This window comes from Ciconia boyciana, chromosome 4 (genome assembly GCF_034638445.1).
Source record: "Ciconia boyciana chromosome 4, ASM3463844v1, whole genome shotgun sequence".
Lineage (NCBI taxonomy): Eukaryota > Metazoa > Chordata > Aves > Ciconiiformes > Ciconiidae > Ciconia > Ciconia boyciana.
This window is the reverse complement of record NC_132937.1, coordinates 43,687,193-43,704,457: the sequence shown is the minus strand read 5'-3', so window position 1 is coordinate 43,704,457 and position 17,265 is coordinate 43,687,193. Positions and strand designations below refer to the sequence as shown.

The following is a 17,265-nucleotide window of genomic DNA, read 5'->3' as shown; positions in this document are numbered from 1 at the left end:
CAGTGTTCCAGCAAAACTTGTAATTCCCAAAGAACTTAAATGGATTTCAGGTTACGAACTCCCTTGGTGCTTCTAATAATCCTCACCTAAAATCACAGTATGTAAACAATTCAAGGCAAGTACATGAAGATGAATTAATTCAGCCTTGGTTCATGAAGTAGTTAACTACTCAGTTCCCCAAAACAGTTTTAACAACCTTTAAATGCAAGTCAATGTCAAAGTTGAAAAATAATGTTTCCCATATCCTTAGTATTTTTTATGCTCTTGAAACCCACACAGATGTGGCAAATTCACAGAAGTGCCATGTAGATACGGAGCAATATTATAGTTTACATTAAAGTAAACCATAAGAATAAGAATTACAGCATAATAAGGTCAGAGCCACAGGTGTATAGACAGAATAAGATTTATTTATTTGTTGTTCGACCAACAAGTTGGGTGAAACAGCAAGCAAACATTTCTGTCCGCAAGCCCTAACAATGAAATCAGAAGCAGCAAGCTTAAAGCTTTGCAAGTCCAGATCATATTATTTCTAAATTTTGCTGAAACAAAGTGACAACTTGACAGGGAAGCATAGAGCAGAAGGAGACATTAGCAAGAAGCCTGAGATGGCGAAAGGGTAGTTATTGTCTGCAGAGTATTGATGGTTCATCCTGGGTCAGGTGAAACAAGAATATACCCTAAAACTAATATCTCTGCTGAGTTCCTGACTTTTAGTACACTGCAGAGTTATGAATTTTCATTCCCAGGTTCATCTTTTGATCAGGGAGGATTAGGGCTGGAGCAGTATCAGCTGTTCTGTGGGGAATATGCCCTTGGGAACCCCAAGTTTTCCTAATTTCTGTATGAAAGCCGCGTCTGGTGAGGAGAGCTGTCTGGTTTTGCCTGTGTACTTGCTGCAGAGCCCTTGTGCTCCAGCTGCCGGCACAGGACCTGGAAGCCAGCAGGTCCCCTAGCCCCGGGGGGATTCTGGCCCCAGGCTGCAAGCCTGGCTGGGATGCAGGGGCACCCACCCAGGCCTGGCTGGTGGGAAGCACCTGGCACGGGGCCTGCGGAGAGCTGTGTGTCATGGAACAGCAGGAGGGAGGCAGGGAGCCCTGCGGGTCCGAAATGGCCCGGGACTGGAAAGCAGGAGAAGAGGAGGAGGGAGGGATGCTCCTCTTCCTCGCTTTGGAGTAACTGGAAATAAACACACCGTGTGAGTGCCCCGGCTGCACGGGGACAGGATCTCCTCCCCAGAGCTTTTCAGCTCCACCAGACAGATAAGTAGAAAAGACATCTGCCAGCGAGGAGAGTTCGACCGGCTTGGAAATTTGTGGCTGTGATTTGGACCCTTGTCATGCCCACGTACTGTGTCACTGTGAGAGGAATTCAGTTACCATGGGTTACCCTATCAGTACGGGGACCAAGTGCCTCCCCTCCCAACAGCTCTATAAAAAGAGTCTCTCCAAGATACCCCAGTGGCTCCTGCCTACCAGCGCAGACCGGGAGAAACTTGGCCGCGGGGAGAGAGGGAGGGCTGCCAGAGGAGGTGTCAGCATGCCGTCTGCTTTCCAGTTTCAATGCCACTTCATTCTCATCTTCCTGGCAGCCTCCAAGGGGGAAACCAGATACCTAGAGGTGAGCAATGGGGCTGACAACTAAAGTGCCTCACTGTGCTTTTAGCTGCTATCTTCTAACTTGTACTCCCAGCTTTCGAGCATCATGCTTTCTCCTCTCTCCCCTGCTTTTCCCACTCCTCCTGCATTAAACCTACACCTGGGTAACATTAATGCAACAGTCCTCCCCCCCGTTTGTTTGTTGTCCCTTTTCTCAAACTTGCATTTTTGCAGAGGATTTAAGAGACTCACTGTGCACTGAGCTGCTGGGCTTACCTCTTAGGTGCCAGGTTTGTTCCCCTCTACTGCAGGTTGACAGCTTTCTGAATGAGCCCTTCCACAGCTGCACCATTTCTGGAGGAGGGATTTAATTTGCTGGTGCCTGTTCTTGAGAGGTGCAGGGAGGGGGCTGCATTTTACTTTACCCCAGCCTCTTCTTGCCCTCTTTCCTTCACCAGGTGAGGGATGCTGGTGAAGATGAGCCCTTCCTACTCCTCAGTGAAGATCTGAAGCGAGAGCTGTCTGCAGGGCAGATCTACCGGCGGTCGCTCCGTGAGTTTCTTTGGTGCTCTGGTGGGGACCATCAGTGGGTGGGAGAGTCCTGGGGGGAGCTCAGGGCTCAGGGAGGGGAAAGGGGCTATTTGGGATCAACAGAGCTGCAGGTGCTTTTTGCAAGGGGGGCAAGAAGAAGGACAAACTGTTAAAATCTCAGAAAAACTGTGGTTGAAGCAGAGGGGCACCCCTTTTCAGAGGTGAAAAGGGCTCTGAAAAGAGTCTGGGGCTCAGAGTTGAGGGTCCCCAATAATGGGAGGAGGATGGGGACCGTCCACCCATGTCTCTGGACAGGGTCATGTCTCCAGAGGATGGGGCAGGTGGAACAGCTGTGATTAGAGAGAAATCTGAAGGAATGGGGTGTTTGCGCACTTGTGCACATATACACAGAGTTTTCTGCTCAGAGATGCTTTGACGTGTCATCTCCCCTGCGCCCCCCATCGCGCGCTTATGCTCACACCTGCAAGTTACTATTCATCCTCCGATGCTCAGCAGGCTCCTCATTGCTTCAGCTGGGTGTCCCTCTCCTCACTGCCAGCCGGGTCTCGGCATGGGTGTCCCTCCTCGCTCACCCCTTCCCTGCACTGTGGGAGTCGGTGCTGGGTCTCCCTCCCCAGCAGTCTGAGGCAGCAGCCCTGTGTCCCTCTTTCTCCAGGGTGCATCGACATGCTGAGTATAGAGGGGCAGTTCACCTTCACTGCAGAGCAACCGCAGCTGCACTGTGCGACCTTCTTCATCGGGGAGCCCGAGGAGCTCATCACGATAGACTACGACTTTGTAAACATCGACTGCCAAGGGGGCGATTTCCTGAAGGTAAGAAGCTGGCAAGTCCTGCTGCGCTCCCCCTTCCCTGCTCTCATCTGATGTGTGAGACATTTGCTACATGTGGAAGGGGCAGGCGAATGCGTGTGCGCATGAGTGTGTGTGTGTTTGTGTGTTCAGAACAGGCTTTCACAAAGCAGCCATCTCTGGGACGGCTGTTCCCCCTCCCTGAGGCACCTCGCGTACACGCCCCCCCTAAAGCAAAGTCAGATGCAGGCTGAGGATCCATCTCCAAACTGCAGCACCAGCTCTTCTGAACTTTTCCAGGAGCACCTCTACTGAGTGTCCATACCTGGGGGACTAACTGAAAAGTATGGTGACTACAAGCCAAGCCCCTCAGCCCCGTTAGGAGGGTTTTCCCATTGCATCATGAATCGCACAAGCCTTGCAGATAACGATACAGCTCTCTGAACGGTTGTTACTGCTCCAGGACCTCCACTCGCAGGTCACTTAGCATCAGCTTATTAATGAGTGGATCGTTGCAGGCTTTCTTTCAAATGGTCCTGCTAGAGCTTTTCAGGATGTTGGCTCTGAACAGAAAGAGGTTCATGACTCAGAGCCATTTATATTCCAGTATCAAAAAACTTTACCAGCACATTTTGCTGGCAGGCAGAAGCATTGACCAAGATCTGAACTGTGTTCAGGAGAGAAGGGGAGGCTCGACAGCCCCTGGCTGCTCCCCGCACCTTGCGCTCTGCCCTTTGCATTGCGGTGGCCGTGCACAGCACAGACCCCGTCCCGCCTGGTAGCAAGCTGAGCTCCGGGGAGGAGGAGGAGGAAAGCTGCCCTTCAGCCCTTTCCTTGTCTCCCTTTCTTGGAGAGATGCTGTCCCCCTGCTTGCTTTACCCTGGGGAATCCTGTCCTTCCATCCCATACCCCTGGCTGGGATCTCTCCCCACTTTGCTACAGGGAGGCTGATTTCAGCCTCTTGTGGGTCCAAGGATTTTGTACTTGTACTTACAGCCACTAATGGAGGCAGAAAAATGCCAAGAGATCTTTGAAGCTTTATAAAGGTTTCCTTCATTTGATCACGGTGTCCCCAGTTTCTGTATTATACTATTGTATTTATACGGGCAGCTTTTCCCTTGTGTAATTTGAGCACCCACATCTCATTACTTCAGAAAACTTACAGTTCTGGCAAATCCAGAGACTGATCCTGCAGCTTTTCCATGAGGAAGTGCCACAGATACTCACGTTAGGATTGTTCACTGAAGCGATGGCAGGATCTGGTCTTTGGCTTTTCGAAGTATTGACTGGAGCATAGAAGGAATTACTGGGTGAGTGGCTAGGAGGGAATTGAAACAGCAAGGCAGGCAACTGCGCAGCTATGCTAGTGTTAATACCAGTTTCTAGTTCTGACATATTTCTGACACATTTCCCTGAAGACAGTGAGGGAAAATTGTTCTACTTTTGTTGTGAAGAAAAGATTTGTAGAGGTTGCTGCTTAAGGTCCAGCCAACTAGGCAGCATTTGTTCTACTTTCTAGTGGGTAGGACAAGCTGAAAGAACAGACATAGGAGAGAGCAACACCTCTGCCAATAATTCCTCCCTGAAGCTTTATTGTATTTCAATACCTCTGGAAGGCCTCCGGGCCCATTAATGACAAGCTGCAAAATATGGATGATGGAAAATTACAGGCCAGATCAATGGACTTAATGCCCAGAGTTTGAGAGGGTGACTTATGTTTCATGTGGCTTCCAAATCAAACTAGTCAAAAACTTCTCTTAGTAACAATGAAATTGCAACAGTAAGAAATTTAAAAATTGAGGCAAATGTGATGATGCTGGAGCAAAAAGAGCTGCTTCCCTCAAAAAAAGGTCACCAAAATTGTCACCTGAAGGAAATAAAGGCAACATTAAAATTCAAATGTCTCCCTTTCCTAAATACAGATTGAAGCTTGAATAATTAGTTAAGTGCTAGGAAATTGATAAATACAAATAATTTTTGTTTTTAATTGGTGGCTTTGAACAGGTTATCTGGTGTCAAAATGAAACAGTGTCTGTAATACTTCATGTTTCTGTTCTCTGTTAACAGAGTGATAAGCAAAAGCGCTGTTTTCAATTATTGAACCCCTGTAGGTATTTGATGGCTGGATACTCAAAGGAGAGAAATTTCCCAGTTCCTTGGACCATCCTCTCCCCACTTCCCAAAGATACGTAGACTTTTGTGAAAGTGGCAATATTCAGAGAAGCATCAGGTCATCGCAGAATGTGGCAATGATCTTCTTCAGGATTCACCAGCCAGGCAATGGATTTACTGTCACAGTCAAGAAAAATGCCAACCTCTTTCGTAAGTCTGCCTTTTATACCATCAAATGGGCTTGCGTTTGGGGCAGGAAGCAAAATGAACATGTTGGTTTGCATTGAATTATCTCGCTGGCGTTATTTGCACTGACACAGCTCCAGTAATGCCAGAGAGCCATGCACACCTGAGAATTTGGCTGAGGCTCAGTGTGTGTCTCAAGAAGAAAAAAAGTGATGTGTAAGAGGTAACTTAGGCATGGCTTCAATATTCAGGACCAGAAGGCTCCTTCTTTCAAAGAAGATCTCTTCCAATCTAATATTGTCATGTTCCAACGTATTTGGCTAGAACGAAAAGTATTAATTTAGAGAGTTTAATCTCAGCAGTTTCTAGATCTGGGTGAACAATGAGGAAAAAAGTACTTGAAAAAGTTCAACAGCAAAAAAGTATTGAATGCTTACATGATAGTTATGAGTGACATATGATCCCAAGGATCTATTTGCAAGTTATTTCCCTAAGCCTGTGAGCTGGCAAGGCGCAAATAATGGTCAACTGCATCTTTTTTCCAAGAGAGGACAGGACACTTAACAATTATTGTTCAGGCTAGTCTGCATCACCATGCAAAGGATGAAGATGATGGCATGTCTGCCCTGTCCTTAGCCCAAGTGGTTCAGACACAAGCCTGCAAGCTGGGTCTCCATGCTGGTGTGGCTTCTTGCCTGTGGATGTGATAATTGTGTGCAGCTGCTGGAGGCGGCTTGTGTCCTTCACCAGCCTGCTGAAGCAGCTGCAGGCCTCCAGGTCTGTGTCGAGGATCCCTTGGGTTGCACATGCAGATGATAAGCTACTCCCTTACCTGAACTGTGAAGTTTGAACTTTAAGATAAAGTCAGCATGTACCTGCTTTAGTTTCAATGCGATGTCTTGAAGGGTAAGGAACTCCAGTTAACAGGAGCAGAATAGGACTTAGGGGTTTGCTGGCCATATCAGGCAATAACCAGTCAAAGCTAAACAAAAGCCCTGCATCCATATTTAGCCTCCTTCAAACTGGCAAACAGTAACAACATGAGCTCCTGATGTACAGATTTGGGGTGTGAGCTCTCCCATTGACCGCTTCACGCTCAAGTTCTGTCAGACTGCATGCTACACAGTAAGCAATAGGTAGGGAATTTTTAGGGAACAAATGCTATGCAAGAACCCCAGAAAATGCCATATGCATATTTTTCAGCATTTGGTTGTAACTCTCGGTAATTAAATAATCTGTTCTTTGTTGGTACTGAAAGTATGTCATTTTGCTACATGCAGTGATGACTCCACAAGTAACTCTTGTACTTCTCCCATGGCCCAGCTTGCAATGTCATCTCTCAGACTCCCTCAGGAAGGTTTACTATGGTCATTCCTCATCAGCACAGAAACTGCAGCTTCTCCATAATCTACCCAGTGGTGATAAAAATATCTGATCTTATCCTGGGACATTTAAATGGCCTCTTTTTAAAGGTGAGTTGCTTGTTTCCTAAGAAATTACTACCTTGTGCGGTTTTCCTGGGCACGGGAGAGGGAAGCGAGTAAAGCAGGGATAGCCTGTGGCACTGGCTGCTATAAGGCATGTGCGCTCCTGACCACGTGCACCCACACTGAGGGCTCTGGGTTCCCCCCAGAGATGAGAGCTGGGTCTGTCTCTGTTGCTATTGTCTCTGTAACGTTGCAGAGGCAATCAAATTATGAAAAGTACCATTAATGCATGTAAATATTGATTGCCATAACAAAGGGTAAGAATTTCATTAGAAAGAAAGAAGTGCTCTCCTGGAGAGCTGTCTGTCTGTATTTAAACTAATAAAAGCAACAGCCACTCTGAACAGAAAAAGGAGACACAGGTTAGTGAGGTATTAGCATGGAGAAAATGCAAACGTGCTCACAACTGACTCCCTGCTTAGCATGCTGAGCATCCTCTGCTCCATCTGCTCTGATGTGCAGCACAGGGCTAGGGCCTGGCCACGGCGTTTGGTGCTTGGTGATGACCAGACAGGAGAGGACAAAAGCTGTTGGTGGCACCCTGTGCCTGGGAGGTGTAAGAAGGTGTAAATTCCAAAATATTGGAATGATAGGAACAAGAAAGTTTGTTTTCTGCTGCCAGTGAGACTGGAAGCCTAAGTCCTTCACAGGGACTGCCAGTGTCTGAGCAAACCAGGCTTTGAGAGATGGGCAAGTAAGTTGACTTATTCAGCAGCGGTCAGAAAAGGGACAAGAGCAGGATGATAAAGAAATCAGGCACTTAAATAGCAGCATATGGGTCATTGCCCAAAGATGCACAAGATGTCCGTGCAAGATGTTTTTGGCAAACAGCATTAATTTCCAGGAAAAGAACACTTGTAGGTCTAATATACAGCGACCCATTGTCATCATACAAAACTACTCTTTTGGTTAATTCCTACTTTAATTAAGCTTTGGCAGAATAGCACATTTTAGCAACATTTATTGCTTAGGAATAAGTATGGTATAGTGGAACTTAAGTTCCTGCCTGCCAGCTGAGTGTGGGCACATGTGCAGCCCATGCCTGTATTAATTTGATTACACATCTAAGCATCCAGAATCAGATTGCTTATCTGCACTAAAAGCAAATGAATCAACACCTTAATTATTTGTCAGTAGTTTTCAGAGCCTACTTAGGTCTCTGTTTGGAATCCCGTAAGGAAATTAACTGACTAATGTCAAATTGAAATAGTGTTCCTTAGGATGAGAACAGCCTCATTTCACATGTGTTTGAGCACAGAGGACTTCTAATACCTACTGTTGGCTGCAATCATGTCTAGAGAACTGCTACCTTTTTGAAGATAAATTATAAATAACTTTTAATCTCTGCCTTTTTAGAAACCATCAGCAGGCTGTGCAGGAGTGGGAGATTTTGTAGAGCTGCTAGGAGGAACTGGCTTAGACCCATCCAAGATGTTTCCACTAGCTGATCTCTGTCACTCCTTTCATGGGTCTGGTAAGAACTCCTTCTCCCACTTACCTCCACATGTTAAAATAATTAGCCAGAGGGAGTCGTGCAGAGCCCCCCCAAACCTGGATTTCCTGCTAGACTGGTGAACTTCACATATAGCAGAACATGAGAGCTAAAGCTATTGGAGCCTGCAGCTGGGCTGTGTGATACAGCACACCCATGACCACCTTCACTTGCCCCTGCAGTGATCATTATAACAAGGTTAAGTTACACATATTTTTAAAATGCTTTTCCTATGACACATGATTATTAGAGTGTCGACAGATAAATGATCCTGGAAATTCATAACAAATGAAGGCAGAGCCATTACATTTTCAGTTAAGGAGCTTTTCCTCACTTACTCAGTGTTTCAAAGCCTCCTTTTCTGCTGCAGGAGTAACACATACCCCAAAAGCCTCAGAGCTCCCACTCTCTGCTTTGAACCCTGGAGGAGCTCTAAACCTGTTTCACTATCATGCCAGGTTGGTGACCTCTTTCTCCCCATAAAAATAAGGATTCCCAGCTTCCCTGATATTCAGTACAGCGGAGTACAAAGTGTTGCAGTGATGTGACAGACCAGTCCCTGCGGCACATGTGTTGTACCTTGGGATTATGAACAGGTGCACTGGAGAAGCAGCGTTTCCACAGGGCTCAAGAGCAGGAATGTGCCTGGCACTTTGCCCCTGTGGTCTCCCTTGCCTTTCATCACAACACAGCTTAATAGTCCAGGAACTGTTTAAAGCTTTAACTGGCAAGCTCTGGTGCAGAGTGAATACTGAGCACTGCGAAGAGATTAAAATGTGCTTTCCTGGCAGTGTGAAGGAAGGGAAATCCCATCTCGGCAGCCTCCACTCTCCCAATGGCCCACCAGATTTCTCCTCCAGTGAGGAAGGTGCTCCGAGTTCCCCAAACGAAACAGGCTTTGCCAAACCCCCACTCAAATGGCTCATCTCAAGCAGTGGTTAATGATATGCTTGATTTCCCCCACAGTGAGTCCACATGCTGGGCACTGCTGTTTGAGTTTGCCTTGGTGAGACTCTCACATGCCTTTGTTACTGTGAAGAACCTCCTTACACACAAAACCACTCATCCCTCTAACAAGAAACATTTCAATATTGTTAACTTTGGATATCTCCAGGATAGGGTGCCATTACCCTTACCCATCGCTCATGGTATGGAACAGTAGCATACCTTCCCAAATGCAAACATGTACAGATCTCTGCGTAGTGTCTATCTATGCATACATGAGACTGTGGGTGAATGGGAAGTGAGTGGCACTTGCATGAGTAAAGGTTACAACACTTGATTAGATACCCAAGCCACTGTGAAGTAAAACTAACAAATACGAGTAAGGTATTTAGTCAGCAGTACCACCTCTGCCTGGTCATTACTGCACACAAACCTGCTTTGTTTCCAAAATTGTATGTATTGGTGCTTTGTAATTCCTAATGCTATGTATCTCTTTTCCCTCACTCTCATGTGTGTGTATCTTTATATCTCCTCTATCTCTTTTCCCTAACTAGCCCAAATGAAGATTGGCTGTGACAATACCGTGCTGCGAATGGTCTCCAGTGGGAAACACATCAACCGTGTGACATTTGAGTATCATCAACTCGATCTGCAGGAAACAGAAAACAGAAAGGAGAACAGCATTGAGGAATTCTGCTTTCCTAGTATCTGAGAAACCAGGCCACACATTTTCACATAGCTAATGAAAATAAGGTTCTGGTGAATTAAAAAAATGTATTTTTCCTTTAACCAGCTGGTATTATTGAGCCTTTCTACAGTACAAGCATACTTCTTTTTTCATACAAATCAGTCATTTCCATTAGCAAGCAGGAAAAAGCAACCAATGTATTAATCTTTGTTATTATCATTATATTTTTTCTGCAGTATTTAAGCTCATTTACCACATCAAAAATCAATAGCAAGAACAGAAGGCTATGTTTCCCATATAAATATTATTAGGAAAACAGACGCAAACCCTCTGTGTATCTAGTCTGAGGACATACAAAACTCACAATAAATATAAACTTCATGCAGCAACTTTATCCTTTTATTTCAGGTATAAACAAAAAAATTAGATGGTGAAATACACTTCCAGTTTTGTAAGAGGAAACCCAACATTAGTGTGCGTAAAATCTACTGGTTTGTTTATGACTATAAATGTACTATTTATTTCTAATGACATGTTTTTAATAAAAATTTATAGCATGGAAACTTCCTTACACAAATCCAAACATGAATAAATACATTCAAAGCGTTGGCAAAACGTTGTTAAGTTGTATTTTTCTGAAGAGCTCTTTTAACATTCTGGTCAAACTTCCTAAGTCTTGTGCAGTTTTCTGGAAAAGATAATTTTGAACATATGTTGCTGTAAAACTGTGGACTCTTAAAGTAACATTATGGGCAGAAATCTGGTTTGCCAATTTCCAGCTGTACGCTTACTGGCACCTTCCCTGTTTAAGATTTTTGGTCAGGTGTCCTGCTGACCTGGAGAGGTAGGGATATACAAACGTAGATTCATTTTTTCCAGACCTTTTGTGACCCAGAAGAGGAGTGTAAGCCTGGAGGGGTCTAGGAAGCACAGTGCAGCAGAGGACCAGAGTTGTGTCCTAGCTCTGAGGGAGGCACATGAACTGATTCGTATGTTTTCTGGGAGTGCCACCTGGCAATAACGAGAGCAAATTGTTCCTCCTCCAATGTTCAATTAACGGTCAACACTGATTAATCCAGCTGCATGCCTGATATCTTCAACATTGATTTCTGGCTCTTGATCTCATAGTCAGTCACCAAAAATCAAGTGTCTTGAGTATTCACCAGCTCTGAAGTTAATCCTCCCCAACTGAAACGTGTGAAAACTACAGGATGCCTTAGACTCTCCCTCTGTAGGGTTTTGGGAACCCAGTTTTGGTGATTGACTCATGAACAGAGGGATGTTTTTGGCAGCCTGGTCAGACTTGGGCAAGTGTGTCCATCCTGCAGGGCTGTGTTTATGGAAAAGGTAGGGATTGTGGGAATGTTTTGCTTTGTTCCAAAAAAGACCCCAGACAAAACCACTGCTGGCTACCCCAAGTCATGCAGCAGCCCTGGCTTAGGGCTCTGAGTGGGGGGTCCTTGGCCACCACATCCCTGCTCCAGCCCTATGCCCCCTTCCTGGGCCCCCAGTGCGGTGCTGGCAGTGCTGGCATGGCCACCCAGCACCAGAGGCATCGAATCATGGAAAAAAAATCAGGGGTCAATGAAATAGCTTTTTTCCTGAGGAAACTTGCAGTGACAGAGGATCTCTGTGCACCAGCATCCCCCTCAGCTCATCCATTCTGGGTGCCTGTCACTGTCATAGAATCATAGAATCATTAAGGTTGGAAAAGACCTCTAAGATGATCTAGTCCAACTGTCAACCCAACACCTCCATGCCCACTACTGTCAGGGCGGTCCTAACCATGTCCAGCCCCACCAGCCTTGCCTGGGCACCCTTTGGTGAACCAGGGCAGATTTCTGGACTGGGCAGTTTGGGAACAAGCTCGGGGGCTCCCCTATCAGACCATACCTATCCACATGCCTACCTTCAAACTTGGGAGAGGGAGAGGTCTTTAAAATGTTGCTCTTGGTCACTAAGAAACATGGGACAAGTTGGAACATTAACGAATTTCAAGTCCAACAGCTCAGGACTAGATCACTAATAAAGATAAACTCACAATCTCTTGCTTAGTGCAGTTTCATAGTGGATTTCCCACCTTTCAGCTTTATGTGGTACTTTTTTTTCGATCCTAATATGACTTAAATACCTCCAAAACACCAAGGCCTTACACAAAAGATACTTAATGTTCAGAGATTTCAGATTTCTCCTTCCATAGTACACAGAAGTGGACTCTGTTACTAAGAAAACTTACTCTTATAGATGGAGGAGAATGAAAAACAACACTCTGCGTAGGACAGCACCAGCTGTTGCTATTGCTCCATGCATAATATTTGAGTACATGGTGGTTCTCCCAGAACCGGTTGTCACCTCACCTACTCCTTTTAATCAACATAAATTTAGGCAGCACCATCAATGACATCACTCCACTCTGTTGGCTGTCTTGGAAAAACCCATACCCCATCCAGCTAGCCATTCTTTGGTCTGTGCTTTAAGCTCTACCTCATGTGGAAAATCAATAATCACTTCAATCTGTGTACCTGTATTTATGGAGGACCTCATCATTTCAGGCATTGCAGAACTTCAGTCACAATAAGTCAGCTCATAGATGTCAAATGTCACAACTCCTCCAAGGTTTAGTTCTGGAGAAGTAAGGAAATAAGTATCCTCATGAATGAAAAGAAAGGAAACCAAGGCAATAAAATCACTGCAAGGGGGAAAAAAAAAGCAACTGAAAGTTTGTAAAAGGAAAAAAAAGGAAGCAGGATAAGAAATACGTGAATAACATGGATATCTGTTGAAAGAAGCAAGAAAAGAACTTATCAATTAACAAGGTTGTAGTCTGGAGGCTTACAAGAGCTGAAAAGCCTCCTAAGAATTAAAAAAAAATCAAGCTCCTAATAATAAAAATGGAACAAAAGTCTTTGAAGAGGCACTGTATGCAAATGCTGGCTTTGAGAAGAAATTGTATGTCGTGGATTTAGACACCCTGACATCTGTCATTGTAGGCAAAATCACCAAAACTCACAATTAACGTTAACACCCACAAAATTGTCAGGAGAAGATGTGAGTGACAGGCTTAATGGAGAATGATGTCCAAGAATGAATGACTTTTCTTCATCTTTTTGATTTGGCATCACCACTGCCTTTCCCCTAGAGAAGTGATGTAAAAGATGTCATGATACCACAACAGCACTACACAGCATGGGAGCACTGTGCTAGATTTAGAAAGAAAACCACTGAACTTGAACTGATGGGTCAGCCAACGCTCAAGCAACAACTGAAAAACTCTTCAGCACCGCAAAAAATACAAAGGAACCTAGGGTTAAAAAATGCTGTTTGCAGGGAAAGTGAAAAATCAGCAAATTTTACTGGAATCTCAACCTTGGAAGACAGAGGGATACAGGACATGAATCAACTCCTGCATTTCTGTACTAACATGCAATCCAGGGTGGCCGTTCAGAAAAAATAATGTAGTGAGTTGCCCAGAGGGAGGCTGAATTTCCCACCTTAATTAAGATTTAACGATTAAAAAGCTGCTACTTAAAGACCATGCAATAAATCTTCAGCTTAAATGTTACTTCCATCTTTACCAGGTATAAATGAAATAAATTAATAGCAATTGCAGAGATTTATTGGAGAGTGGTAAGTCTTTGTTGTTCAAATTACCCAGAAGAGAAGACGGAAATAGTCTGGAGGTAGTGGGAAAAACGCTAGAGCACCTGTCCCTGTAGAAGTGCCCCATGGCATTTGAAAGAATCAGTCAGCTGAAATAATATTTGTCAAGAGTTTTCTGGCAAAGGAAAGGGGAACATTGTTGTGGGACCTACCAACACGGAGCATGTGCCAAAAGCTGTGTAAAATGAGTCTTGATACAGGAATAGATACAGATTTGTTCAAGCTCTTTGGGATTTTTAAGAGCAAAAAAACTGTTCAGGAATTAAGGATTATTTTCAGTAAGTAAAGGTGCAGTAGAAATGTTTTATTGAAGTTAGAATTGCTGCCTTTGGAGGTCAAAACTCAGCAGAACAATTGTAACTTAGAAAGACTGACGACAGTGAGATGTTACAATGATTTCTTGCTTTGCGAGGTTACTGTCTGTTCCCAAAATTAGATTCTTTGTTCTTAAAGCAGTGAAAAAAAATCACAGACTTCTTCACAGTAATGTGCAACTCCTTATAATAATATGCAATAATTTAAGTTAGAGTTGTTCTGCTCAACTAACGTTGATCTTTATCTTTCACGACTGACAATGAAAATAAGCACTCAAAGACAAGTGTGGTCTTTCTGAATGGCACTCTAAACGACTTTTAAAACATCTTGTAAATATCTGCTTTGCTAATATTGATTCTACGAAATCATGCCCTGCTTTCTCCGTGGTGGAGTTTGGATCAATAGTTATGAGGGAGTCTCCCGGAGGCTGAATAGTAAGGAAAAGAGATTTGCAGAACACATTAGGTGCTTGATCATATAACCTGCTTCCCACTGGGTATCTGCTCCTGCAAATTCAAAATACCTCTCCAGGGTCATCACACTGCACTGGTGTTACACACCAAGTGGATTTTATGCTACGTACAGGGACTAGATTATTTTGTGCACATAGGGTGTAAAAGGCTCCGAACTCCGTTATCCTGCGCTGGAATATATGCAGCACCAATTATGTAACTAATTTTTAAGAGCTTAAAGAAATTCCACTTGCCTTCATGAAATACACACTTCTTAGGACCTCAAAGCTGTACTTACTCAGTTCTAAACACAAGCTAAATTATACTTCAAGGAAGTGATTCATTATAGTCATTTTTATTCAGAGCCTCATTACTTCTGGTATCTGAGTAACTTTCTTGTTGATAAATTGACACAGTTTTCACTTTTTTCCCCACTTTGCTTCTTATCTTTAAAGATCAGCAATAACTAATCATAGCAACTATGGATTTTGTACGCACATCATTTCCTATTAAAGGAAATGCAGTGTATTACACGTGAGTCACTACAAAATGAAAAGTTTTCATTATCTGTTCTTTTGAATAAAATTGATATTCATGGTACCGTGCTGCTGCAAATTACCATCAAACCATCAATTACAGTGTTGACTAATAGGTTTTTTATAACTTTGCCCCTCAACAGGAAAGCAAGCAGTTTTATAACCAAAATTTGCCTTTTGTCTATACACCAGTATTCAGTGCCCCTCATCGGGACTCACACAGCATTTTGAAGGACCTAGGCATGTCCTTCAGGTCAAGCACATAATGCCTGTTTCATGCAGGACACGTTGCTCACGGATGTCCCACCACACACAGTCCCACCCTAGGGCTGGTGGTTGGAGGTTTCCCAAAGCAGCATGGTGCTCGGCAGCACCACCTCCTGCCAGGAGCTGAGACCCCCAGAGCTGGAGGAGAAACATCTTCTGGCCTTCAGGCTCACAGGCACCAGCACAGCCCCACAGCTCTCCTCCTTCCCTGCTGTTACATCCCTGGCTCTGCCTTTCCCAGGCTCCTGGAACCCCAGGGCAGGAGACTACAGCGTTACAGCCCCCTGCTCCCCAGGGCTCCTGGGGACTCTGAGCAAACTGCTGTCGAGCGAGGGCGATCTCGGGTCCTCTCCCACAGGAGATGTCCAGGCTGAGCCTCCCCCTGCCCTGGGACACTTCCCACTGCTGATGGTGAAGAGGCACTTGGGGAGGGCTCTCCTTTGTGCCTCAGAGCAGCAGAAGTTGCTCTATCATCTGGCCTGGCCATCAGGGCCCGTTGGCCACTGCACATGCCTCAGACACGTGCAGCTACAGGCAGGCAACTGGCATATATTTAAATAAAACATTATGTAAAGTTCAGTTATTAAAACAATCTGAGGCAACAGTAAAGAGTATGATTGAGTATTTATCACACAACAAAAATAAAAATTACAGAATCATCACAATGGCAGGCGATAAAAGATCACAATAATTTGCCTGAAGAACAATTATTCTGTCTTTGGAAAACTCAGCTTTAATTAACTGACAGATATTGGCAAATACTTCCAGCACAGTAGAGCTGGCTGAACTCATACAAAAAAGCTGGGTGATGATGACTCCTTCTGACACCTTGTTCAGATGTCACCTTGTTCACATCTTGTTCAGATGTCAGAGCTTCGATTAGGCTGATGGGAGAACTTGCTGAGACTCTCAGCTGATGCTACCTTGCTGCCCCAGGTCCCAAACCACTTCTGGTGGTGAGAAGTTGCACAAGGTGCCTGCCCCAACAGGAGCTGGAGACATGCAGCTCCACAACCTGGAGCTGCCACCAACTGCAAGCCAAACCAGGCACGTCCTGACATCAGAAGTAGCTGGACATGGATTTTGCAGATCCCAAAAAGCCCTTCAGTATGGAGCTGGGTGTGTGCAGAAACAATTAAAACCTAACCTCTCTGGGCAGGTTTCACAAGCTTTTGAATTAGGAAGTCTGTATTTACAAGGAAAAGATACTCTTCCAACAAGTTTTGTGGGCCCAAGGACTACATCCAGCAGACAACACAACAAGCAGGTTCAAAGAACTTTGTTGTGGCTTCTGTGAGGATACTACAAGACATGACAAAATGAGCAACGTCTCTGTAGTAAACTGAGCACCTCTTGGAGGAGGTTCGAACACAGCCCCAAGTTTCTGGTTTCTCTCAAAAATATTTTCATTTAGAAATCTGTCTCTTTTTCAAGGCAAAGGAGATTGATAACACATGCTTCTAACTCTGCCATAACTTAATTAGAGTTACAGTAAATTCTCCTTCAGTCCTGCCAGATACAACAATTAACTGAAAGCCAAAATGAAGTGTCCCAAATGAAGAGTTAACCAAATGGGGTCTCTGACTGTTTAATCAATCAAGCTCCAGCCTCACTTTTGGGAACATGTAGGCAGTTTCTTATCGTACAAAAGATCCTGTGTCTTCATGCTGTTGCAAGCTCCTGGGTTGAGCTGAAGCTTTGAGAAGAAGCAACATTACTAGCATTACTGGTGAAAAAAGACTCCTGTTGAAGTATACTGGGTTCCTTTAAGTAGGCGAGATGAAGAAAACTAGAAAAGACCAGCTTGGAGGGAGGAAGAGTTGGACCCTCAAAATAAGAGGCAGAGAAGAAGTAAATCTGGGAGGCTTTGGAGAGCCATCCCCACATAACGGAGTCCATTCTTAATGCCGCTGATGCACCCATTTATAATCTCATTACATCAAAACATGTAGCTATCTTTGGGAAGAGATTGGTTTTTGCTGATCCATTTGTCACTACAACAGTATCAGCCCTACCTGTCCAAATATAATATTTTTATGTTAGAAATAGATTCTTCACAAAACATGGAAATTCCTGTGTGTTTACTATCATAATTTGGTTGGTTTGAACACAGATAACGGTGATTACAAAAATAAGAAACCTGCTCATTCTCAGCCTATCTGAGCTGTCGATCTCTACAGTCACTG

The 17,265-nt window shown here is 44.4% G+C and overlaps 1 protein-coding gene across 1 annotated transcript; it reads left to right on the top strand.

The window, feature by feature from the left end:
- Window positions 1–1,539: 1,539 nt before the first annotated feature.
- On the top strand, window positions 1,540–9,873 carry CRHBP (corticotropin releasing hormone binding protein). Its single transcript, XM_072859855.1, has 7 exons — window positions 1,540–1,620; window positions 2,057–2,150; window positions 2,806–2,963; window positions 5,051–5,261; window positions 6,561–6,709; window positions 8,081–8,198; window positions 9,716–9,873. The coding sequence occupies exons 1-7, from the start codon at window positions 1,540–1,542 to the stop codon at window positions 9,871–9,873; spliced, it is 969 nt and encodes a 322-aa protein (XP_072715956.1).
- The last annotated feature ends 7,392 nt before the right edge of the window (window positions 9,874–17,265 follow it).